The sequence below is a fragment of the Odocoileus virginianus genome, chromosome 20 (assembly GCF_023699985.2).
Source record: "Odocoileus virginianus isolate 20LAN1187 ecotype Illinois chromosome 20, Ovbor_1.2, whole genome shotgun sequence".
In the NCBI taxonomy this organism is placed as follows: Eukaryota; Metazoa; Chordata; class Mammalia; order Artiodactyla; family Cervidae; genus Odocoileus; species Odocoileus virginianus.
The window spans coordinates 24498197-24523257 of record NC_069693.1 but is presented as its reverse complement, the minus strand read 5'-3'; the positions used below and the strand labels follow the sequence as shown (position 1 = coordinate 24523257).

General features: G+C 40.4%; 2 protein-coding genes across 5 annotated transcripts in view; one reads left to right on the top strand and one right to left on the bottom strand.

Moving 5' to 3' along the window:
- The window catches only part of NIP7 (nucleolar pre-rRNA processing protein NIP7), a 68024-nt gene that overhangs the window by 10220 nt on the left and 32743 nt on the right, over positions 1-25061 (top strand). Inside the window, exon 5 of one of the 3 annotated variants that reach the window (XM_070451092.1) lies at positions 17388-21471. The exons of 1 other annotated variant lie outside the window; for it this stretch is intronic. In XM_070451092.1, coding sequence (XP_070307193.1) covers positions 17388-17513 — 126 coding nt within the window. In that variant the 3' untranslated portion in view covers positions 17514-21471. Of the gene's footprint in view, positions 1-7440; positions 10794-17387; positions 21472-25061 lie in introns of those variants that run through there. One more of the 3 variants, XM_070451093.1, reaches the window with a different exon arrangement.
- Positions 758-23000, bottom strand: TERF2 (telomeric repeat binding factor 2). 2 transcript variants are annotated; one of them, XM_020912789.2, is made up of 10 exons: positions 22596-23000; positions 22383-22478; positions 21605-21735; positions 11511-11597; positions 10356-10502; positions 9794-9903; positions 8109-8501; positions 3866-3951; positions 2250-2290; positions 758-1810 (listed from the first exon to the last, which is right to left on the bottom strand). In XM_020912789.2, the coding sequence occupies exons 1-10, from the start codon at positions 22972-22974 to the stop codon at positions 1652-1654; spliced, it is 1629 nt and encodes a 542-aa protein (XP_020768448.2). In that variant the 5' UTR covers positions 22975-23000; the 3' UTR covers positions 758-1651. The 2 variants fall into 2 exon arrangements, with proteins under 2 accessions (XP_020768448.2, XP_020768447.2); XM_020912788.2 differs by having other exon boundaries at positions 2250-2293; positions 22596-22998.

Sequence of the window (25061 nt, the reverse complement as noted above, 5' to 3'; positions counted from 1 at the left end):
AACTATAGGCAGAGGTTTTTCCGTACACATTCCATAACATAATAATAAAAAATAACACTGAAGTTATATTAAAAAGGGGGAGGGGGCTAGTGGATCTATGCCTTTCTCAAATTGGAGAGACACTTACTGGAATATTTTGCTTCCTTAAGTATATCCCAGTGTCACTCTTTTACTTAGAGTGTGCCATCTAACAACGTGCGTTGAAAATAAAGAGGCTACTGGATCCTAAAACTTGGTCTGGAGGGAGACCACAACTAGCTACCACCACATCAAGTGGAGATCAAGTTCTCACCTTCTCACTAGTTTAATTTGGGGTTAACTTAGAAAAACAGCAGTACCAAACCCCCGAACATGTAGTTAATAGGTAATAAAGCTGTACAAAGTTTCCAAATTTTAACTACAGGATGAATTTTTAAACTTTAACATTTGTGAAGAGAAATGGACAAAAGGGAATTCTTTTGTCTTCAGAGGTATAGTATATGAAGAAATGAGACAGATTAAGAAGGAACTTCCACATGTCTATACGGCATAGCTTCTAAGGATTAGAACATTCAATACAGTTTGACATTAGTTTCTTAACACAGATAGCAGGGTTTACCAAAGCTTGTTCAGCATTTTGCTACTTCCGCTTTTTCAGCTGCAATTAAACAGCTACTTAAATTTGAGAGAAGCAAGACTTTAATGAAGAATGCTACAAGTTATGGACAATAATTAGTTCTCATTTTAAAAAAAGATTACAGAAAACACTTTACTGAAATTCTTTTTTTTGCTAAAAAGACAGTCTTTAAGGATCTGAGAGACAGCAAGCACAACACAGTACAAAAGGAGAAGGGAATGTTGAATTCCAGTGCAAGACACTAACACAGCACAATTAGGGAACCAGGCGGAAGCAACCATTTCACAAAGAATGGAATTAGGCATTTATACTTAATCAGGATTTTCTTAAGCTTTAAAAGTCCAGCATAAAGAATTGGGAAGAGTGGATGGGGCCAGGGGCTAAGCTTATCTACAATCACCATTTTACCAAAAAACACACTGGTTCCACCACGTGAGAAGTGGAGGTTACACCTGCCTACGGAGGCCAGCAAATAGAGCAAATGCCAAGGCAGTCACATTTCTAGATGTCGACATCACAGTCGGCTGAACAATGTTTAAAGGGACTCTGACTCCACCAGGACTGGTCTCTTATCAACCTGGGCTCACAACAGCTGAAGTTCCTTTGCATTTGCATCAGAAGGCCAAAGCTTTACCTGGAAGTTCACTCCAAATAATGCTCATGTTGCTGGTTTTAACAGGTACGTGGAGTCAAAAGTGGCTCCTAACAGACTCCACCATTTCCTAGGAGAAGGTTCTACTGATTACCAGGGATTTAAATTCAAGCAAACCACTAAAGAAGGGAAATACTAATGGTATTCTGGCACTGTACAAGCTATGTGCCTGTCATCTCTGCCAAGGACATGGGGTGGACTTGGCTTTGTTTCTCAGCTCCATGATCTCCAACTGTGATGAAGTGGAACCGGGACCTCCCCCACATGAGAGGAGGATGCCCAAAATTCTCATCCCAGCCCAGCTTTTGAAAGAAACAGCAGACTACCAGGGGCTATTATTAGGAACCATGCTCCTGTGAATTCTGTGGAAATGAAAGCCTGTTTCAGTTCATGCCAAGTCTTTTCATGGTCCGCCAGCGATCCTTAATCATCACAGCTGTTCGGTTAACAAACGGGTAGTTTTTAGAAATGGCAGCCCAGTTTCCTTCTCCATACTTCTGCACTCCAGCCTTGACCCACTCGCTTTCCTCTACAGTCCACTTCTGCAAGAAAAGAAAAGCAAAGGATTTATCACCACCTGTTCTCTCCACTTACATTTTCATATAGTGAAGCGGTCTAAGAGAATAATCTGAACCAAAGGAAGGATTTATACTCTTAAAACATGATACAGATTATAAGTTAACACCATGGATTTGAACATTTACTAATTTTCAGTGTCTTACTGTTTTGTCCTCAACTAATAATCATTTCTGCATTCAGAACTTTAAACATGTATTCATGGTTGGGAAATGTGTCAGCATTCTGACCTAAATTTTTCTTCCAAAGGGTAACTATTACTGAGTTTGGATTATCTGAAAATTACAAATAAAATTTTTTACCAGATGCATGGGTAGTCTATGCCTGTGAAATGTGGGTACTTATTTTACCCCTCTTCTACCCGTACAACCAGAAAAGATTAGAAAAGACAGTTTAAAAAATTACCTGCTTTTTTGTTGTATTGGTTGCACTCTCTTCATCTGGTGCTGCTGGAAAACATTAGAAGCAGACTCATGTCAGAGCTTACCTTTCTCAGGACAACCCACAAGAAAAAGACACAGAACAGCCCCAAAGGGAAAACTTGATTCAGATTTTACAAACTCTGAGAGAATAAAGGATATCACTAAAGGATAATTTGTTTTTGTCCTCTGCTTGCAAGATACCAATCATTTCAGTCCATGAGAATCTGTACAAAGCAAATACTTAACAAACAGGCATTCAGTAAATGTTGATCAGGATTTCAGGCTCTTTAGTAAAACCAATATAATTTTCTAAACTTAACTTTTTGTGTATATACATATACCTATATATGAGTGTATGTGTGTGTGTATATATATATATAATTTCTATTAACTCCTTGTTAACCACTGCTTTGAAATAACCCAGTTTTATTGTTTTTGAATTTCCAAAATACTAGATGTAAGTAAAATTTGGCTCAATTCCTCAAACAAAAGGAATGGGGTAATAATTATTGCTTCCCACTCCAACAGACCATGTGAGATCTATTCAGATTCTACCTTTTCATCATTATGGATATAGGTCAGGCTTCATAAAACAAGGTCCAAGATAATTTTTTAAAGGACCAGAGGGCTACAGGAGGCTATACAGTGTAATGAACATGCCATCTCAGGCCAACAAGAGCCAGTTACAAAGCTGGGTAAGGCAAAGCTGCATAAACGTGGAACCTGCTGCAGTGTCTGCCTTAGCAGACATCACTGTCCCAGGAATGCTTCCTAAAGAATGAGGGAGGGTGACACAGGAGAAGGGGTACTTACAGGAGCAGATTATTTATTTTTAAATTATGAAGTATTTCCTACTATATATAGTAGAAGCAGATTTCTGAAACTGACAAATCTGGACTGCATCAGAAGTGGATGTTTTCTAGAACTTTTATATCCTGTTTTAAACATATTTAATGCCACTTTTATTCATCATTATTTCTCCCATCTTCTGTATAACCTTGATTTTGCCAACTATGTTTTTGCCAACAAAAGGTAATTCTTAAGGACAAAATCTTTGAGACTGGCAAAAGATTACTGGTTGCTGCTGTGTTACAGAAGTCTTCAGCATCTGCAAGACTAAGGTTTAGCATGTAGATATTTTCATTAGAGTGCAAAGGATGTGGCGGGGGGATCCTAATGCAAAAGCAATGAAACTTAGTATTCATTAAAGGAAAGTAACATTTCTCATCTTGGAAAAAAAACATTTACTATACAGAAACTGGTAAGAGACCATTTAGTTAAATAAGAAATGTAGGGAATGACCACTTCTACCTTTTCTAATTAAAATACTTTGGGAAGAATATCAACTACCATTAAATACAGGATTTATTAAACCAAACCAAGAATTTTCTTTACCTGTTAAGTGTTGCTTTGATAGTCTCCATTGTTTAATGGAAAAAAAAGACATAAAATGGATTCCTCATGAATCACAATGTGGAACTTTTAAACTTTTTTCTATTTTGGAGACAAGCAGTTTCTGGAACATTGATGTGACAGTAGCATGCATCTATACTTAAGCAAGTGTCAAGGAGAGAAACCAGTGAGAATCTTCTGGCTTACCCTGAACTTGAAACAGTTCGTCCTCTTCCACCCAAGTCTCTTTTTCTTCAACCCCATTAGAGCTGTTCCACTTGCCTTTGGGTACTCTGAGGGAAGATCAGTGAGAGGACAAAGTGTAAAACAAAGTCATCCCAAACTCAGCTCTGAATACATCACCATCCCCTTTCAACAACCTGTTCATTTTCCTGGGGCTTTTTGTTTGGTTGGTTTGGACTCATAAAGATTTCAGCGTTATTCTAACCTAGAAGCTGCAAATTCCTTCCCCTCTGTCATAGAGACGCTTTGTTCCTATCTCTGGAGTGTTCTCCTTTTCCTCCCCATTCCTCAAGCCCAAGCCCATCGTCCAGTACCTTGCATCAGTATCACACTAGCCTCTTAATTGGAATCTCTCCCCTCCAGCCCCTTCTCCTTCCAAACCCACCTGAACAGTCATCCTAAACTTACAGATCCCTCCTCTATTCAGTGATGGCTTCTCACTGTGTAAACAGTTAAGACTAAATGCCCATAGAGGGGAGCCAAGATCATCCAGTCTGGCCCATCAATTTCTCATCAGTTCCTCCTCTCCCCACCAACTACTCCTGCCACACACCCACACAAACAGGACAGCCTCACCCTCCTTCCTCCTATGAGCTCTGCTTTCCTGCCTCTCTATTTACTGTTCTCTCTGCTTGGGATTCCCTTCCCTTCCAAGTGAAGTCTCTCAAGGCCGTCATTCTCAATGAAGACTTCCCGACACACACAAATCCCCGGCTCCTCTGCTTCCACTGTATTGTACAACCGTTTCACGACATACCCGCAACCATAAGCACCTTGACATCAGAGGCCATTATCCTCATCTGTCTACCCCAAACACCTTGCACCGTAACACATACCCTAACAGAAGCTGGAGAGAGATTAACTAAGCTAACAGTTGGATTATCAAAGAGCCATAAAGGAATTATACTATCAAAAATTACAATAGTAAGCAAACAAGAACCCTCCCTGTGAACATGAAATTTTTAGTACCTAGGTGCAACCAAAAACAGTTCCAAAACTAAAAAATAATCCAAGTTGCTAAATAAATGAAAATTATATTCAGTCTTACCAAACATAGCACAAATCCGACCTCAGAATTATAACATCCTTTACAAAACAAACATGGAAAGTAGCTGAACTGAGTTTTGAAGAATTTATATAGATCAAAATCATCTGAAAAACCTGACGAGAGTACAAACTGCTGTCTTCTTTCCCACTATGAAATTTTGTTGCAAAGGCTGTCAGTATTTTTCAAATGAGTAGTTAAAACAATTTACTTAATAAATGCCTACACTTGAAAAAAAATTTCATAAGTTTTCTATAGTTACTTAACTGACTGAGACAAATAGTGGACTCTTTTGTTTTTAAATTAGGTCATAACCTCCGAAAGGATATTTCTAAGAATAACTGATTTGAGACAAAGTAACAATTATATGAGGTTTACCCATTTCAGGATGTTAGCTAAATAAAAGTCAGGATCAGAGTTTAAGTTTTTCATCAATTTATCCAAGTCCTGGGATAAAACTGGTTTTTACCTCTGGGTCCGTCATTTTCACCTAAGTGGCTGGTCACTCTTCCTGTAGACTGTCTTTGCAGATCACTTTGGTAACTTTCTGCGCCTCCTCTGAACTCAGCATTTATTACATGTACAAACGTTTCAGTATTTCCTAACTTCTCATGTTGTAGAAGGGGCTCAGACCTGGTTCTCATCTTGACTGCTAGCTGGCTGTGCAGACTCCTGGCTCACTGTGCTCCTAAGTGGTGAAGTTAGAACAACTTAATGGTCTTAGAGGGGTTGGCAGACTACAGCCTGTGGCTGCTGGTTTTTGTATAGCCCTTGAACTAAGAATGGTTTTTATATTTTTCAAAGGGTGGTAAAAAAACAAAACAGAACATGTAACAGAGACACAAGTGGCCCACAAAGGCTAAATTGTTTCCTTTCCTACCCTTTTATAGAAGTTTTGCTGGTGGCCCCTTAAATTCCAAGAACCAAGAACTGTTACTTTGTTTGGTTAATAAAATACCTCTTAAGCACTAGTTCTGTGCCAAGTGCCATGAGGGATATGAAAGCCTAGTAGTCGTGGCCCCATCAAGGTGACAGACCCTAAGCCTGCCTTCTCTGCTTCTAATTCCACTGGCCCAGCTTCCCCTGGGTCCTGACTGCTCACCAGGCAGCAGGCCCCACCACCCTCCTCTCCTTTCCCTCAGTGTCAGTACAAAAGCTGTCAGTGATGTCTGCTCAGGCTTTCAGATTTAGGTGTATTAGGTTTATCTGGGGCACAGTTAGCAAAGCAGATTAGAGCACTCCCCATGCCTTCTCATTCCGTAGTCAGGAGCCCAACACTGCAGGTAATTGATGTGAAGCCCCGCCTGAAAACCTCTGCCTGATAGAACGTAATAGGAGCTCAAAATCCGGCCCATCTACCTTCCAGGCCTTTCTCCCTTCTCTCTGTGCACTGCATTCTCCTGCCATACAGACTGCACGACAGTTTCCAGAGCATACCAGGCTTTCTTGAGCTGTAAGAGGTTCCCACTGCCCAGAACCCCACACCTCCCAATATGCTGGATGACTTCCTACTCATTCTCCAAGGCTAGCCCCTCTGCAAGGTTGCCCCACCCACAACTCTGCTGCCCAGGTCAGCTCTTCTTCCCTGCAGCTCCCAGGGCACCTCACATAAGCTTCTTCTAGAACCAGAGTCAGGGAATCCCTTTTTTCTATAAAATGTATATAGTATCTTAAGCCTTGCAGGCCTTACTGTCTTTGTTGCAACTGCTCAACTCAAGGTAGCAGCCACAGACAATACATAATTCATAAGTGTGGCTGTTCCAATAAAACTTTATTTACAAAAACAGGCAACAGGTGGACTTTAGCCAAGAGGCCATAATTTGCCAACCTCTGCTTTAGAGTACCCATACCTCATACCCTTGACACATCCTTCCATTTATAAAGCCACTGTAATCATACTCTTTCCAGTTTCCTCATCTGTTCATGGGAGCAACACCTATACTTCATAGAATTGCTGTGAGAGGCTGAGATCAGGTACAAAATGAGAATAATTGTGTGTTATTTAGCTTGCCCAGCCAATGACTAACTCACTTTCAAATGCAGATAGTGGTATATAGTGCAGATCTGTGCCCGAGTATAAATCACTTATCAGATGCCACAGCCCCACAGACTACCTAGCACAAGCAAGCTAGGGCATAGGTCCCCAAACAGCTACAACAGAGTGCGCAAGTAGAGATGGCAATGACCTTGGGGGATCAGTGAGGTGATCACTTATAGCAGGGTGACCAGGGGAAATTTATGGAGGCGAGGCAGCTTGGTGTACATGGGTTTTTGTGTCAAGACTAACTAGGATTTAAAAATCCCAAAGCCCAGTTTTGCCACTTTTTAGCTATATGACTTCAGTTAAGTTAGTAATGTTTCTGAAACTTCCTCACCTATAAAATGGAGCTAATAAATCACTCAGAGTGAAGAGTGTAGATATTAAGATAATAATTGAAAGTGCTTGGCCCACAGAAAGTATTCAGTTAACATCAGCTTCTCTTCCCTTTGAAAGACAGATGGGATTCTGACAGGCGATGGTGGAGGAATGAAGGTCCACACGTGGGGAATGAGAGGCGGCAAGAAGAGCACAGTGACAGAAAGAGGGCTAAAGAAGCGAGCAGACCAGTCAGCCTAAAGGAAGGATCCATGAGAGGGCACAAAGGTAGCAAAACTGGAAGCCAGCTTGGGGTCATGAAGTGGAGCAAAATGAAAGCACTCTAACCACTGCCCCACAAAGCCTAGCAGAATGTGAGAGATTAGTATTTACTGAATTTGCCAAGTTTCAAATGTCCATTAAACATGCAAAACTATAAATATTCATAAATCTCTTTTAAGGATCAGAGTATAATGTGGCCCAATTCAAACAAACTTCTTGTAAGAAGACTACTATTTAGTAGTCAAGGCACTCAGCAGTTCGCTAAAAATGGAAGCAGTGGTGAGCAGGAGGCTCTGACACCCTTCCACTCCCACCTAGTGCAATGCCTGGAAGCCCAGCACAGGCCTTCAGAACTGGCAGAATGGCTACGACGTCCCTCCCCACCCTGAGTCACACTCTAGCAGTCTGAGCAAGCCTTGGTGGTGAATAACGTAGCTGAAAGTTACTTCATTCATGGAAGCAATACCAGGCCTAACCAGGACCACCAACCAGCCCCCAAACTTCTACAAAGAAGGTCTTCATACTTGGGATTCTTCTCCCCAGGGAGGGGTTGGTTGAGGACAGTGGGCTTGGATGGTGATGCCGGTGTGACCTCCTGGGAAGAGTCGAGGCCTGGACTCGGCTCAGTACTCTGGCTGTCCTCCTCTAAAACCAGTCTGCTTATTGTCATGCGCTTGGTCTTGGGCTGCAGTTCAGAGCCACCCTCACCCTCAGCGGGGGCAGAACTTTCGTTATCATCTTTTCTTGTTCTCTTGTTTTTGAGGGCTGGTGATGGCGGGCACACTTTATTAGGAAAGACCATATCCTTCTGGTCCAGTTTTGAGAAGGCTGCCTCAGAATCTTGTGCACTGGACAGAGTCTTGAAAGCTGCTTTCAGAGTCCTAATCCCAATGGTGGTTGGTGTGCTCTGTAGCTGCCTACAAACAATGCAAACACAGAGAAATCAGTTTGACCACTGCTGAGGCCCATCTAAGCAGCCACAACTTTTTCAAACTGTGAAGCTTCAAATTATAGACTCAGGTTGAGAACTCTTCATTTAAAAAAAGAGAAAGTGCATGATACAGCCTTTATTTATAAGAACTTCCATTTCTAAGTGTTAAGCAGAGGTTTTAAATATGATATGTAAATTGAATTATGGAGCTTAAACTTCAAGAGAACCTAAAAGGAACCAGGGCCAATGATAATCCCTCCGAGAGGCCTCTTCAGCGGATGTGCTAATTCATTACTCTGTATGGACTAAAGCAATGCTTTCCTTTAATGCAAGAGCTCTGCAGAATGTCTAACAGGTACAAGTCCATCTAGACGACCAACTGATAATCCAGCAATCTCACCTTCAAGTGTAAACTCTTACAGCTGTCCCAGTCCAACCCTCATGTAAGACTAGTAAGAGTGGTCTCAATTCCGCCCTCTTTCTCCTACAGTACACTTATAAATGGGATCTTGAGAATTCTCAGTGAGAAGCATGCCAGTCTTGGAACAATGAGAAACTGCCTTTTCAAAATAAAGTTCATCGAGCATTTGGAATAGCTCATATGTTTTAAGTAAACACTCTAAAGAGAAGGCAAACTGGCGGCCTGCATGCCAATCCTAGCTGGCATATGTGTCTTGTTTAACCTTTTTTTTTTTGCCCCCTTAATTGGACTAACCACCAACATTCAAAAACTTCAGTTCAAATTTTTATGTGAGAAATCTCAAAAAATATTTTTTGGACATCTCACATAAAATTTTGAACTGAGGCCTGGACCGTGAACACAGCAACAAGCACACAGAGCCGGGCCCCAGTCCTGCGCTCTCAGCTGTGTTGTCCTGGACCCACTGTGCTCCTTTACGTCTCCTACAGCGCCCTCAGAGATCTCTGCTCTGTTAGGTGGTCTCGGGAATCTGAGTCACAAGTCTGAACACTGTGTTAAGAGATAACATATCAACAGGGAAGTACTGAGGCAAAGACAGAGAAACAGAAGGAAGGAGCCTCTGAGGAATAAATAGCCAGTCAGGAACTTCTGCCAAAGACCTAACATCCTGTTTCCAATATTCCCATTTTCCCAGGGTGTGCTCTGTGAAACCCACAGTGCCTTCCTTGAGTAACCCAGTAACATGTTAGGAGGTCAAATCACCAGGAAGAACTGACTGACTCTGCTCTAAGATGATGACTATGCTTCCAAGTACCTCTGTGTTTCATCCCAACATCACAAAAGTGCATGTCTCTTACCTGGCAGGTTCTCTGAGTGGCTTTTCCACAGGCTCTGGTGCTGGCTGAGGTTGTGGTTCTTTCACTGTGGCTGAGGTGGAGGACTCAGATTTCAAAGCCTTTTTGGCCATCTGAGAAAGGAAAAATACCGTCAATAAGAGGAAGTCACAGAATTTCATTAACTCTCTGCTTCTTTTACCATGAACACATTCAATATGCAAGCACTTTCACTTACAAACCCAGTTTAGGCATAGACTATAGGAGGACATTAAAAGGGAGAGAACTTAAAAGAATTGTCTCAGATTTCTTTATTTGTTCCTTCCCCACACAATGGCTCATAGTTTTCTATACTAAAGGAGAACTCAATCTGAGTGGTGCTAAAAGGATCTTGATGTTGCAAGAATTCCAGACAGTTATTTTGGACAACAAATTAAGTGATTTTACTTTGTGTCTCCTCTTCTATCCTTTCAGCCTCATCCCTAATCTAGTTTCTGAATCCCACATAGACCTTTGGGGTCACATGCAAAAGCCAGACTTTTGGTTTCCTTTGAAACTTAGGATGACCAATGTTTCCAAGCCCCACCGTGAGGAGGTAGGGCTCTGCGTCATCCAGGTGACTCTCCAGGAAGCGCAGCATCTTCTGCTGGAAGGTCTCATAGGAGAAGTTCTGGATCACAGGGTGGGCCAGGTTCTTTTCACGGATAATGTTTAGGAGGTCATTTCTCAGCTTCTACACAAAGGACCAAAAGTTGAAATATGAGAAAGGAAAACTCCAGTAAAGATTCAGTGATGATGAGTTAAGACAACACTATCAGAACTTTCTCAGTACCATCAATGAATAGCACTGGGGGAAAAGGAAGCATACCACAGTGTAGAACAGGTCAAAAATTACTGACCAGTCACAGTTGGTTACTATGTAGCTATACAAAAGGGGGTGGTGGTGAAAAAGATAATGAACTTAGGATCCAAAGTATTTTTCTACTTTTACATATAAAGATTTTTAAACTTTCAAAAAAGAAAACCGAAACAGATGAAAAGCTCCCTATGTACTAATATAAAAAGATCTCCAAGATAACATTAAGTGAAAGTAGCAATTTAATGGTCAAGTTAAGTATGTAGAATATGCTCACATATGTATACTGGAAGAACAGAAGACTGGATACATGTGTGTGTCTGTACATACACACATGCACACTTATTTGCCTGCATATGCACAGAATCTCTTAAGGAGAAAAAAGCATTCGTTGCCTCTAAGGAGAGGAATGAGATAGCCAAGTCAGAGTTGATAGAATTTTCACTAAGCTATTTTGTTGTATTTATGAATGTTGTATTATATACATATATTAGCTTTTCAAAAATAAAATTTAATTTATATATATAAAAAACAGCAGGGTACCAGCAGAGTTTTTGACACCAGAAAACAGAGGCGTTGAGTCCTCAGTAAGGCAGATTCTCAAGTCTGCAGGATCAGCATTTATATAAATAAAGTCAGATGTGTTAGTACCGGTACTGAGCACTAGAGTTTTGTCACACACCTGGCAGAAATGGGCAAGTAAATGATTTCTGTAAGTTTTTCACATTTTTGAAAAGCCATTCTAACAGTAAGTTATCCTAGATATAAAAGACATGTTCATGGTACTGAATATTAATATTCCTGACAGAGAACCCCCTCCCTGTTTCCCCACAAAAAGCAATGAGCTGGATATAGGTAATGTAAGCAAAAGTATATCAAATTTACCTGAGTTGTAGGGTCCTTGGACATATGTTTTTTCAAAATTTTTGAAGCCTTTTCAAATTCTTTGTTTTTGATACAAATAATGACTGCCTAAAAAAGGGGGAAAATTTTTTTTAACTGTTGTAATAATGAAAGATATAATCAGAATATCACATATCAAAATAAGCTCCACTGAAAAGTAAAACTGAGTCTTATATACCCAAGAACTTTTTCGCATTCTATCAAATTCCTGTTTAAAAGCTAACAATTATTGTTCAACCATATGAACAATCATACACTCTCCTTCAGCATGTAAGGTACTAGGATTTTCAATATTCAGTTCAGTTCAGTCACTCAGTCGTGTCCGACTCTTTGTAACCCCATGGACCACAGCACGCCAAGCCTCCCTGTCCATCACCAACTCCCGGAGTTTACCCAGACTCATGTCCATCAAGTCGGTGATGCCATCCAGCCATCTCATCCTCTGTCGTCCCCTTCTCCTCCTGCCCTCAATCTTTCCTAGCATCAGGGTCTTTTCAAATGAGTCAGCTCTTCACATCAGGTGGCCAAAGTACGGAAGTTTCAGCTTCAACATCTGTCCTTCCAATGAACACTCAGGGCTGATCTCCTTTATGATGGACTGGTTGGACCTCCTTGCAGTCCAAGGAACTCTCAAGAGTCTTCTTCTCCACCACCACAGATCAAAAGCATCAATTCTTCAGCACTCAGCTTTCTTTATAGTCCAACTCTCACATCCATACATAACTAATGGAAAAACCATAGCCTTGACTAGACGAACCTTTATTGGCAAAGTAATGTCTCTGCTTTTTAATATGCTATTGAGGTTGGTCATAACTTTTCTTCCAAGGAGTGTCTTTTAATTTCATGGCTGCAATCACCATCTGCAGTGATTTTGGAGCCCAAAAAAATAAAGTCAGCCACTGTTTGCACTGTTTCCCTATATATTGCCATAAAGTGATGGGACTGGATGCCATGAGCTTAGTTTTCTGAATGTTGAGCTTTAAGCCAACTTTTTCACTATCCTCTTTCACTTTCATCAAGAGGCTCTTTAGTTCTTCTTCACTTTCTGCCATAAGAGTGCTGTCGTCTGCATATCTGAGGCTATTGATATTTCTCCCGGCAATCTTAATTCCAGCTTGTGCTTCATCCAGCTCAGTATTTCTCATGATGTACTCTGCATATAAGTTAAATAAGCAGGGTGACAATATACAGCCTTGATGTACTCCTTTCCTAATATGGAACCAGTCTGTTGTTCCATATCCAGTTCTAACTGTTGCTTCCTGACCTGCATACAGATTTCTCAAGAGGCAGGTCAGGTGGTCTGGTATTCCCATCTCTTTCAGAATTTTCCACAATTTATTGTGATCCACACAGTCAAAGGCTTTGGTATAATCAACAAAGCAGAAATAGATGTTTTTCTGGAACTCTCTTGCTTTTTCAATGATCCAGCGATGTTGGCAATTTGATCTCTGGTTCCTCTGCCTTTCCTAAAACCAGCTTGAACATCTGGAAGTTCATAGTTCACATATTGCTGAAGCCTGGCTTGGAGAATTTTGAGCATTACTTTACTAGCGTGTGAGATAAGTGCAATTGTGCAGTAGTTTGAGCATTCTTTGGCATTGCCTTTCTTTGGGATTGGAATGAAAACTGACCTCTTCCAGTCCTATGGCCACTGCTGAGTTTTCCAAATTTGCTGGCATATTGAGTACAGCACTTTCACAGCATCATCTTTTAGGATTTGAACTAGCTCAACTGGAATTCCATCACCTTCACTAATTCAATATTACATTGGAATTTTAAAAAAAGCCGATACAGCAGAATCTGATCTACTGGATTACAGACCATTTACTCAATCAGAATAGGGCCTCCTATGGAAAGGCAAAATGGACAAGAGTCATTCCAGACCCCCAGAACAGTTGGTTTTGTTTTTTTGGTATGCACAAGCTTTGATGTAATGGGGGAATGAAAGGAGGATATACTTGGGGGCGGAGGGTGGGGGAGGGACTTGCTGATCAGAGTTCTACTAGTGGAACTCGGGCCAGTTCAGTAGAACCAGCACAGCCTCTCATACTATAAACCCCAGGGGGCTAACTCCACAAGCAGCAAAGAAAACAGGACAAAGTTCCACATAGGATGAGAAGGTCTCCCCAGCCACAGAGAAAAAGGAGAGTCCTTCAGTCAAGAAACCTATGTTCTATATTCCTAGAGCACACACACACAGGGAAAATAACAGTGATTGAAAATTAAAAAGGATATTTAAAAACATGTGCACATTTTTTTTTAATGAGGAAAGCCATGAAAAAATCTGTACCACCTGGAGTTATCTAATAGGATAAAGCAGTGAATTTAAATACAGTGTCAAAGAAACATACCTCACACACACAAAAAAGGGAAGGAAAACTGGTCCACAGATATTTTCAGTTCTTCACAGGGAAGAGTTTAAGGAGATACATACAGTCCAAGGGAAGGGAATTCAGAAAATACAAATTTCTGGTGCTTCTGTCCTCAACAGGCTGAGCACAACCATACAGGGCAAAGGAAACTGGTGTCACACGCATCTGAATAGCAGTTACAACACTTAAGTTCCTGCTTCCAGGGAGGGGATGAAGTAAGTCTTTTCATTTTAATCAGATCATCATATTCACTTTTACATCATTATCAGCAGAAAAACTATACTAAGACTATACTTTTTTGGAGAATACAAAGGTTTTACCTTTTATAAATCATTTAGGTCCTATTATGTTTTAACTCTTTTTGGGTGTACTGTTCTGAACACGTGTCGACTCCTGCGGCCACCACAGTGATGCCAGAGAGCCAAGGATCCAATAAACCTCCCTTGTGCTGCACTCTGCTGTCACCTCTTTCCCGCCCCTAACCCCTCATCTTTTCACCGTTTCATCTCTTCAGAGTCATGTAAACGGCATCATATAAACGGAGTCACTCACCTTAATTTTTAAAGGACATAGCCTTGAGTCTGGCTTCTTCCCCTTAGTGTAATGCCCTTGAGACCTGTGTCTTTCCCTTAGTATAATCATGCCCTTGAGATGCCTTTCTACATCCCCATCAGCAATGTATGAAGATTCCAGTTGCTCCATATTCACACTCACACTTATTAGTGTTAGAGGAGTTTTAAAGTTTAGCCATTCTAATAGGTATGTGCCAGAATTTCCCCACTGACTAAATGGTGAACCTTTTTTCATGTTATTTGCCAACAGTATATTCTCTTTAATTGTTTGGGGTGTTTGTTTTCTTGTTCATTTTGAGAGGTCTTTAGATATCCTGGATACAAATTCTTTGTCAGATACGTGATTTGCAAATATTTTCTCCCACTCCATAGCTTGTCTTCTCATTCTCTGAACAGTGTTTTTCTCAAGTTTTGATGAAGTCTACTTCATGCTCTTGTGGAGCATGCTTTTACTGTCACATCTAGAAGCTTTTTGCCTTAAGTCCAGGACATAGTTTTTGGGGTTTTTTTCCCCCATGTTTTCTTCTAACAGTTTTACTGCTTTACATTTAGATTATGATCCACTTTAAATCGATTTTTTAATGAGTTTTAGGTCAAGTTCATTTATTTTTGCATATGGACATCCAGTTGTTTTAATTCCATTTATTGAAGACTATCCTTTTTCCACTGAAATACCTTCACATTAAATATATATATATATATATATATATATATATATATATATATAGGCTGCATCAGGTCTTAGCTATGGCATGCAGGATCTTTCAGTTGCAGAATGTGGGATCCAGTTCCCCGACCAGGGATCGAACTCAGGCCCCCTGCAATGTGAGCACAGAGTCCCAGCCACTGGACCACCAGGGAAGTTCACCTTCACATTTTTTTGTTAAAAATTGATGAGTCATGTTTGTATGGGTCTATTTCTGGACTCTATCTTCTGTTCCACTCATCTGTCTATAGTCATGAATACTGTAGCTTTATAGTAATTCTTAAAATCGGGTGCGAGTCCTCCAGCTTTGTTCTTCTTTTACAGAACTGTCGTGTTTAGTGTTTTTTTTTACCTTACCATATGTCTTCTAGAATCAGTCTGTATCTAACAGAAGATCCTGCGGAGGCTGTGATTAGAATTCTAGTAAATCCATAGATCTGTTGGAGAGAATTGACATCTTAACTATATTAGGTCTTCTAATCCACAAACAGGGTATTTCTTTCCATTTACTAGGTTGTTATTTCTTCATTAGCATTTTGTAATTTTTCCACATACAGATCCTACATTTTTAAAAAAATTTATTTGTTTTTGGCTGGCTGAGTCTTCGTTGCTGTGCCTGGGCTTTCTTTAGCTGTAGTAAGTGGGGACTACTGTCTGGTTGCAGTGTTCAGTCTTCTCCTTGCGGTGGCTTCTCGGGTTGCAGAGCACGGGCTCTGGGGCGCACAGGCTTCAGCAGTTGTGGCACACGGGTTTAGTTGGCATGCGGCATGTGGGATCTTCCTGGTCCCAGATCAAACCATGTCTCCTGCATTGGCAGGCAGATTCTTAACCAGTGAACACAAGGGAAGTCCCACCTACATGTTTTATTATTAGATTTATACCTAAGTATTTTTCTCTTCTTCTTTGGAACTATTATAAATGATACTGTTTTGATCATTTCATTTCACTGCTAGCATTTCACTAATTTTGTGTGTTGATCTTATATCCTGCAGTCTGGCTAAACTATTTATTATATAGCTTTTTGATATATTCCATGGAATTTTCTATATGGATAGCCATGTGATCTGAAAAAAGGGACAGTTTTATTCCTTCTTTTCCAATCTGTTATTTTTCTTGACTTACTGCAGTGGCTAGGTCTTCCAGTATGATGTAGAATGTAAGTGAGAACAGACAGCTTTCCCTCATTTTGGATCTTAGGGTCAAAGCATTCCATTCTTCACCATTAAGTATGATGTTCCCTGTAGGTTTTTTGTAGATGCCTTTTGTCAGGTTGAGTAAGTTTCCTTCTGTTCCTAGTTTTGTCTGTGTTTTTACCATGAACTAACGTTGAATCTTGTCAAATGCTTTTTCTGCTTCAATTGATATAATCATATGATTCTTTCTTTGGACTAGCAGGGTAAAGTACATTCACTGATTTTCAAATATTGAACCAGCCTTGCATTCCTGGGCTTTAGTTTCCCCATTCTGCCACATACTAACTGTATCTGCATCCAGGACTAAGCATCAGAATAGAGAAAAAAAAAGTGGAATCCATTTCAAGTTCTGGGAATCACAGCTCCACTGCTAAAGAAAAAAGGTTCTCTTCCTTTGGTTTTAGGTGCCTGCTCTCCTGTCACTGTAATCATTACTATGTCACTGCTGCCACCAGTGTAATACTGCCTGGGTGCTAGGATAGAGAAGGAGGGAAAAAGGAAAAAAAAAAAGCCCCCTGAGATTTCTTCCACCCTCTCTGACCCTTAGCCAATCCCCTTTCCCACCCTTCAGACCAAAGAGAGCCTCTCTTGGCGTTATTTCTGTTCACAACTGGAGTGTACTTCCAGTTTCAGAATCCTTCAAGTCCAGGCCTGGTGATACTAGAAAGGGGAAAAATGGTCATCTACCATCAGCAGTTTGGGAGACCTTCATACTCTGGTCTTCTCCATCTGCTTACTGCCCTTTACATTTCTGTGTTCTCAGACAGCTGCTCCATACATTCTGTCCAAGATTTATACTTGCATTAAGAAAGATAGAAGAGTATGCTTATCTTTCCTAGAACTAGAATACAGGCCCAACTATGTTTAATTTGTGAAACAAGAAAGGAAATGTGAATGCTTTCAAAATCTAAACTGAAAGCCTGCCTCCAAAGTTTGTACTATGAGCTTTTAAAAAAGCTATACATTAATTTGATTCCCGGTAAGTTTTTGTTTGTTGTTGTTTTTTCTTTTTTTAGGAGATGAAACTTTGCTTTTTGAAAACTTGGAAGTTTTCAGAGATAAGGATAATTTCTGCTCCTATGTATCTGTTAAGGTTCTTATCATGTAAGCAACAGCAATGGTCTCTGGCTAACTTAAACTAAAGCAAAATTCCAAGCACAGATTTTCAATATAGCCGAGATGGGTTTATGTTGGAGGAAATGCCAGAAAGGACCTAAGAAGAGAAAGCCAAACTCACAGAAGTGAAGAAAGGCTAAAGAAGCAACCTTGGAAAGAAACCTGGATGTTAAGGAAGCACAAATGCTCAAAAACCCTTGGCAAAGCTTTCTGTTTCAAGAAATTTAAATTGTAAGACAATGTGAGATGCAACAGTCCCTCAAATGGGGTAAGTTCCCCCCTCAAAGAAAATCAAGGTGCTATTACCAAAGGTGCACAGCAAAAGCAACACATAAATGCTTCCCCAAGGACATGCCATATATATTATTCTCCCGTGTTCACAAAAACCTGAGGCCTCTCTCTTTTAGTTATAAAAAGAAAACCAACATAGTCTCAATATCATTATCAGCTTACAGAAGCAGTTCTCAAACTTCTGGTCTCAGGATTCTTTATACTGTTCAATGTTAATGAGGACCCCAAAGAACTTTTGTTTACATGGGTTATATCCACTGATACTTACTGTTATTAGAAATATAAAACATAAAAATTCAAGATATTTATTCACTGAAAAATAACAATAAACTTATTATAGGTTAATTTAAATAACATATCTTTATGACAACTACTTATTTTCTAAGACAAAAGTTTAATGAGAAGGGTGGCATTGTTTTACATTTTTGCAAATCTCCTTAATATCTGGCTTAATAGAAGAAAGATAGTATTCTGCTTCTATATTCATTCTGTTGTGATATGTTGTTTTGGTTGAAGGATATTAAAAAATTCCAGCCTCACACAAAGTTGAAAAAGGGAGGATTATTTTAAGAGCTCTTTTAGAAAATGTGGATACTCTTCTTTGACTCTACACCAAACTTTGTCAAGTGAACTTTTTATCATTATTATATTATCATTATCATTATTATATTAAAATGTCATAGTCTAGCTTGCACTTTTAATGGATCTGTTACCCTTGAATGATTTTGCAATACAATTCATTGATCATTTGGAAAATATTGGTTTACTGAGCTATGATCTTCCACGTGTTTGATACATTCATTACAAATCTTTTCAAAATTACAGTTATTAATATTACTATCAATCATATCAGAATTAAGTATTGGAAAGATACCCAGCACATGAATGTAGGTTTTCCAAAATTCTAATTTTCACCTGAAAAGCTTGAATTTTATCTCTGGCAACACATGCTACCAACTGTTTTCACTGACATGACAAGTTCACTCTGCTCTCTCAAGAAAATGACTACCAGATTACCACATCCAAAAAACCAAAATTTGTCAATTATTTCAAATAAAAACGGTGTTCCATTACAAAAGCAGCTAGGTCAGCATGCAGCCCAATCACACAAGTACTTTTCCTGAAGAAAACCATCATGTTTTGGTATGCAATAGAAATGCTACAGGAAAATTTCCTATTTTGTCAGATGAAATATTGAAAAAACATTTTGTTCAAGGCTTAATAAAATTGTAATTTTTACTGCTTCATGAGACATTCTTAGGTGTATTAATAAAATTAATTAGGCTTAATAAAAATAATTTTTACTGCTTCATCAAAGACATTAACTGAAACTGGCTTTTTTTTTTAAACTGTACGCATGTGCCAATGAAGAATACAATGACTACTAATACATTTTATTATTGCTTTGGTCATGCTATGACACCAGAAATTTTACCCATCACTGCTTTTGCATTATCAATGTAAATGTCAGTAATGTCAGTGCACTGAAAACATCAATTAACATTTTGGCATTATTATGAAGATAGTTTTGAACCCTGAAAGGGTCCCAAAGACCTGCAAAAATCCCCGGACCACTCATGGAGAAGTTCAAACTTAACAAATAACTTATTTGATAAACTTTAAAAAATAAATTTAATAAACTTTAAGATAAATTGCTGTGACACTTTACAAAGCTTAAAAATGCAACAAAAAGCCTCACTGAGCCTAGGTATTCCAAGATATTTTCCTAAAGATGACCATTAACAGATTCTATGACTAAATAAGAAATATAAAAAAAATAAATAAAGAGACAAGTGATACAATATCAATTAACAACTTGGATATTACTATGGTAGCCAGCCTCTAAGATGGTTCCCAGTGATTCCCCACCTCCTGCATAGTCCCATTCCATACACTAATCCAGCTGGTCAGGTCTATGTGAACAAGAGCATATGGCAGAAGTGGTAAGTCACTTCTGAGATTAGTTTATAAAAGACTACAGCTTTCTCTTCTCTTTGATCACTACTGCTCTAGGGGCAGCAAGCTACTGTGCTCTTAAGTAGTCCTAAGGAGAGACAAGGACCTGAAGTCTTCGAGCCAACAGCCAGCAAGAAGGTGAGTCCTGCTAATAACCAGCCAGTGGAGTCAGCACAGAAGCAGGCTCATCAGCCCAGGAAAACTCCGATAACTGCAGCCGTAGCAGGCAGCCTGACTATGATCTCACGAGAGACCTCCAGTTAGAAACACAGCTAAATCACTACCAGATTCCTGACCCTTGGAAACTGAGAGATAGTATTTATTTTTTTAAGCTGCTAAAATTTTGGCTTACTTTGTTACACAGCAGTAAACAGTAATATAGTAACAAGAGATCTGGCACCTGGTGGAAAATGAAAAAGCAGAAGGGAGTCAACATAAGAAAATGGTTGACTGTTTTAAGGAAATCTAGATTTTGCTAACAAATTTTTCCTAATGAAGTGTCCAAACAAGAGATCTATGAACTTAAATAATAAACATGCAGGTGAAGATGAAAGCCCACAGGCTCTTCTAGAAGACAGAACTATAACCCTTGGGTTCTGCAAGAATTGCATTTCTGAATTAGCTGGCCACTTAAGAATAGTTACATGAATTACCCTGAACTGGCACCATTTCTTCCCATTCAAAAGATCCTTAAGCTATTTTCCAAGTAGGCATGGATTTCTCCTCTTTTGCTAATGTCTTTTCTGGCATTTTATCTCCGACACAAACCTGACTCACGGGTACTAAAAATCTATTCTTGTAATCATTCCTCCTTGGAATGGGAATTTTCTCAGCATTCCTTGCAAGACCAAAAGTAGATCCTGCCCCAAGGTCCTTAACTGAATAAATAAAATATCGGCATCCCACACAGTTTTTTTAACTGTGTGGTTTGGTTTTTTTTCAACAGGGTGTCTGAGTACCCAGCACACAGTCAAGGGACCGAAAGTCTTCTTTGCTAAGCAAGGTTTTATCTCCTACCTCTCTGCTCTTGAGATCTCATCCTTTTAGGAGGTGCTCTTATCTTTTCTTACCAATTTCCTTACTATCACCACCAAGACAATGCTGAGCTATTGTTGTTCAGTCCCCATCTCTGCATCTGCTTCCACACCCCCAGCCTTGGTTATTGGAGAAGAAAAAGCTTTTTCTGACTGGTTTCCATGGCCACTTCAATGTTTTAAATATAGATAAGTTCCACTACTTAAAGCTACCTGAACCATGACATAGTTCCAGTCCCAAATTCCTAGACACTCTACAAGCTTTTTTCTTGTCAAGAACGCTCCCTGCACCAGCCTCCTACCATTACTGTTTTCCTAACTGGCTGATTATCTCAGCATCTCTGATTCTGTCTGCTCAAAGGGAATGTTCCCTAAGCCTCTCAGTAATTGCATGAAAGAGTGCAACGCGGTCCCACATTTTCCAAGGCACCAGCTCTTCTCCTTGGTCTATAATAAACAAGGGTGACCAAATCCTAGGCCAGTTACTTTTAGCCTTTCAATATGCTGCTCTGAATGGTACAACCTCCAAAATGTCATTCTTCAATGCCAACTCACTTCCTGTGTACTGTGGCCCCTCCTGTCAGGGCCACAAGGAAGACCATCAAAAATCACAAAAGCTGAGCATGTGCCTCAACAGTCCTTTCCAAGACTGGGCTAGGAAGAAGGGTCACCTGATGAAGTAACACCTATGTGTGTGAGTTAATGTGTTTTCAGTGTGCTCACTTGCTCTCTCTCCATCCCTGTCTGTCCTCCACCCCACACAGGAAAGAGCACTGATTCCTCAAAGAACTCTGATCTTTGTTAAAAGAAAAAAGAAATTAAAAATAGAGCCTTACAGCCTCCTTGACCAGTTTTCTACTGGATTCGATCACTGCCTCTGTCAGTGTAAATTCCGTTTTAATCATCTCCAGCACATTGATAGCTGATTCCAGTGGTGTGAGCTCAGCTTCCATATCAAAGGAACAGTCTAGGACAAAAAGCACAGTTTTCACTTTAACCTATTTTCTAAAGAGCAGAAGAATTATGTCTCTCTGTATGTGTATATATATAAGAAAACATGCAAATATAGTAAGACTTGTATTTAATTTGTTGATATACTGGCTACAGGCTTACAAACATGTTAAGGGTCCAAATTCAAACCCTTGAATTTCAAGCGACCTTCAGTAATTTTCAGGACAGGTAAAAACTTGTTTTTTTAACACATGCATATGCATCTTAAATGTTAGAATCAGATACAGTCAGAAACTATAGATCATTTTGCTAAACAGCTGTCAAGATCAATTTAGGCAAAGAAAAAAAAAGGTGCTCATACTTAAAAAACACTCTACTATGGAGGAAAAATGTCCATCTTCACATAATTCGATTTAGATAGCAAAAAGTTGGGGCGAGCAAGAAACAGGTGGGAGGAAATAAACACAGAAAAGTAGCCAAGAGAATACTAAGTGGAGAAAAGTAGAGCCAGAGAATAAACTCGTCCTAGAAGGAAAAAGACCACTGTGACTGAAACATAATAGCCCACCTTAACCCTGAATCCTTCAGTCCAGGATGTAAGTTTGAAAACAATGTAACCATAAATAAGTAAGCTAAGAGAAGAACATAAAAAAATAGCCATACCTAAATTTTCCCCTTCTTCAATGCGCGACAGACACTGCATAACCCGCAGCAGCCGAGACACGGTATGCTCCTTCCCCAAGGGCCTGACAAGCAAAGCTGGGAAACAAGACATCATTGACTCGGCGACCCCCAGCCGCGACACGTGGGGGCGGGGGGGTGCACAGATCCCCGTCCCAGGGGCCCCCAGCCTCCTTCCCCTGGGCCGGCCCTCACCCTGCATGATGTCCCGGATCTGCCTGAAGTCCCCGTACCGGCTACCCCGAAAGGCCCGCAGCGCCTCGTGGAAGTAGAACTTGAGCACCCAGCGGTTGACCGCCTCCTCCAGCCGCGCCTCCCCCGCGCCGCGCTCCGCGGCGCCCCCAAGCCCGGGCGCGTGGCGCCCCCGCCGAGCCCGCCCGCCGCTACGGGACGCCCGCCTGCCTCCCGCCCGCCCGCTGCTGTCGCTGCTCCCGCCTCCTCCCGCCATCGCGTCTGATCGCCGCACGCCCTCCCCGCCCTCCCTGCCGGGACGCTTCCTCGACTGTGACGCCCCTGGGTCACGCACGACGCCCGGGCCGGAAGCGGAGCCCGCCGTCCCGGCTCCCGCGGCCATGATACGGACGGCGTTCCGAGCCGCCCGCGGGCTTCTGGGAGGAAAAGGACCGGAGGCTCCCAGACTCCCTCTCGGACCCCGTAGATCCCAGTGTGCTGGCCGCAATGCCTGCTGGGACTTGAAGTCTACGTTGCCAAGACGGATACACTAACCACTGTTTGAGGTTGTCAAGTCCGGAATTACGGAACCTTAGAGACGCACTGCTATGTGTAAACGGTTGAAAAATACGTGCATCTTATTAAGCATTTTATAAATCGTGAAATGTAATGTGCGGGGAGGAAACTTTATTCTAAAGTTTACGTTTTAACAAGTAAAGCAAAAGGCCAGTGTTAACCCAGCAAGGGTCAAGAAATAGAATATGGTCTGCACCCCAGAAATCTCTAAGCATGTAAGATATATAATCTTTAAAATTTTTTTCTTTCTTAAAATTTTCTGTTTAAATTTTTTTGTTTTTTTTCTTTTTAAATTTTTTTCCAAGACATCATTTTTTAAAATCACAAAAGTAGCACATTTAGAACAATTAGAAAAAAATAAAAGGTGAAAGTTTAAATCAGCTGTTAATATTAACATTATCCCACATGAAAAGAGAAGTTGACATTTAGGTTTATAGCTTTCTAATGTCTTGTATACCTATTTCGCTGTGTGTGTATGTATGTATGTGTGTGCGTACATACAAAATAGAGATTATACTATATATTTTATATAATCTTCAATTTGCATCCAACATGTAATGAACATCTTTGCATGTCATTGGTTTTTTTCCTATGTTATCTTTAGCAGTTACATAACATTTTACAGATGAACCACAGTCTCATTTATCTAAACAATTACTGTAAGGGGGCTTACCTGGTGGTTCAGATGGTAAAGAATCTGCTTGCAATGCCTGAGAAATCCCTTGGACAGAGGAGCCTGGAAGGCTACAGTCCCTGGGGTCACAAAGAATCGGACACAACTGAGAGACTATCACTTTCACCACCATAAGTTACTCAGTTTATTTCAAGATTTTGTAATTCTAGACTATCTAAATATTAGAAATATCCTTTTAAATGTATCATTGCACGAATTCATAATTATTTCCTTAGGAGAATTTCCTTAAAGTAGAATTATTGAGTCAAAGAATATACAGTAGAACACTGATCAGAATTTCACTCATCACTCTTCTCTTTTACTTTTGAACATGATGCAGACTCCTTAAAATGACTTTTAAAGCCTGAGGAAGTAGCCTATTTGCCAACTTCATTTTGGGCGTGTGTGTGTGTATGTGTGTGTGTGTGCACGCGCGCGCGCACAACTTCTATCATTTCCTTTTTACCTACTGCTCAGTTTGCTCAGAGCCTTCACCTGGGCTTCCCTGTGGCTCACTGAAGAATCTGCCTGCAATGCGGGAAACCTGAGTTTGATCCCTGGGTTGGGAAGATCCCCTGGAGAAGGGAAAGGCTACCCACTCCAGTATTCTGGCCTGGAGAATTCTGTGGACTGTGTATAGTCCATGGGGTTGCAAAGAGTCAGACATGACTGAGCGACTTTCATTTCACTTGTCCATTCCAGCCTTAGTAAATCCTTCCTGTCCTTCAAGTGTCACTTAAAAGACATTTCACCCCTTCTTGGTTTTCTGGGTTAGGTTAAATCCCGTTTATGCTGTGTCCTGGGCACCCCATACTTCACCCTTCCTGAAATACGTTCTCCACAGTTAGCTCTTCTGCGGGCTGGCACTCTTGTCTTCTTGTTTAGTGTGTATCCAAGAGCCTAGCCCAGGGCCTGCCACATGAGGTTGGATAGAATTGAGTAGGAACATGAGTAAGGCTTTTGATGCATGTTGGAAAACTGTACCCCCAGTGTATTATTTTTACTGAAATTTAATTCTGTGTATCCACCAGGAAACTATATTTACTCAAATAGGGACATTCTTGTAACTGCCTCCCATTTCTTAAATATTTGTGTTATGATTTTCTAGCTACAAAGTCGCTGACTGCATAATCTTATGACTTTACAGGATACATACCCTGAGTTATTTTCTCCTTTTCTATCCTTGTAGACAGGCCTGGAGAGGTCCATCTCTCCTTTTCCAAATCTTTTCTTGTCCAACC

Coding starts and splice junctions, on each gene's coding strand:
- TERF2 (XM_020912788.2), bottom strand. CDS start 22,974: ATGGCCGCGGGAGCCGGGACGGCGGGCTCCGCTTCCGGCCCGGGCGTC. Junction 22,479..22,595: donor GATCCGGGACATCATGCAGG/GTGAGGGCCGGC, acceptor CTTGTTTCCCAG/CTTTGCTTGTCAGGCCCTTG. Junction 9,904..10,355: donor CAGAGCCCTACCTCCTCACG/GTGGGGCTTGGA, acceptor TTCCTTTCTCAG/ATGGCCAAAAAGGCTTTGAA.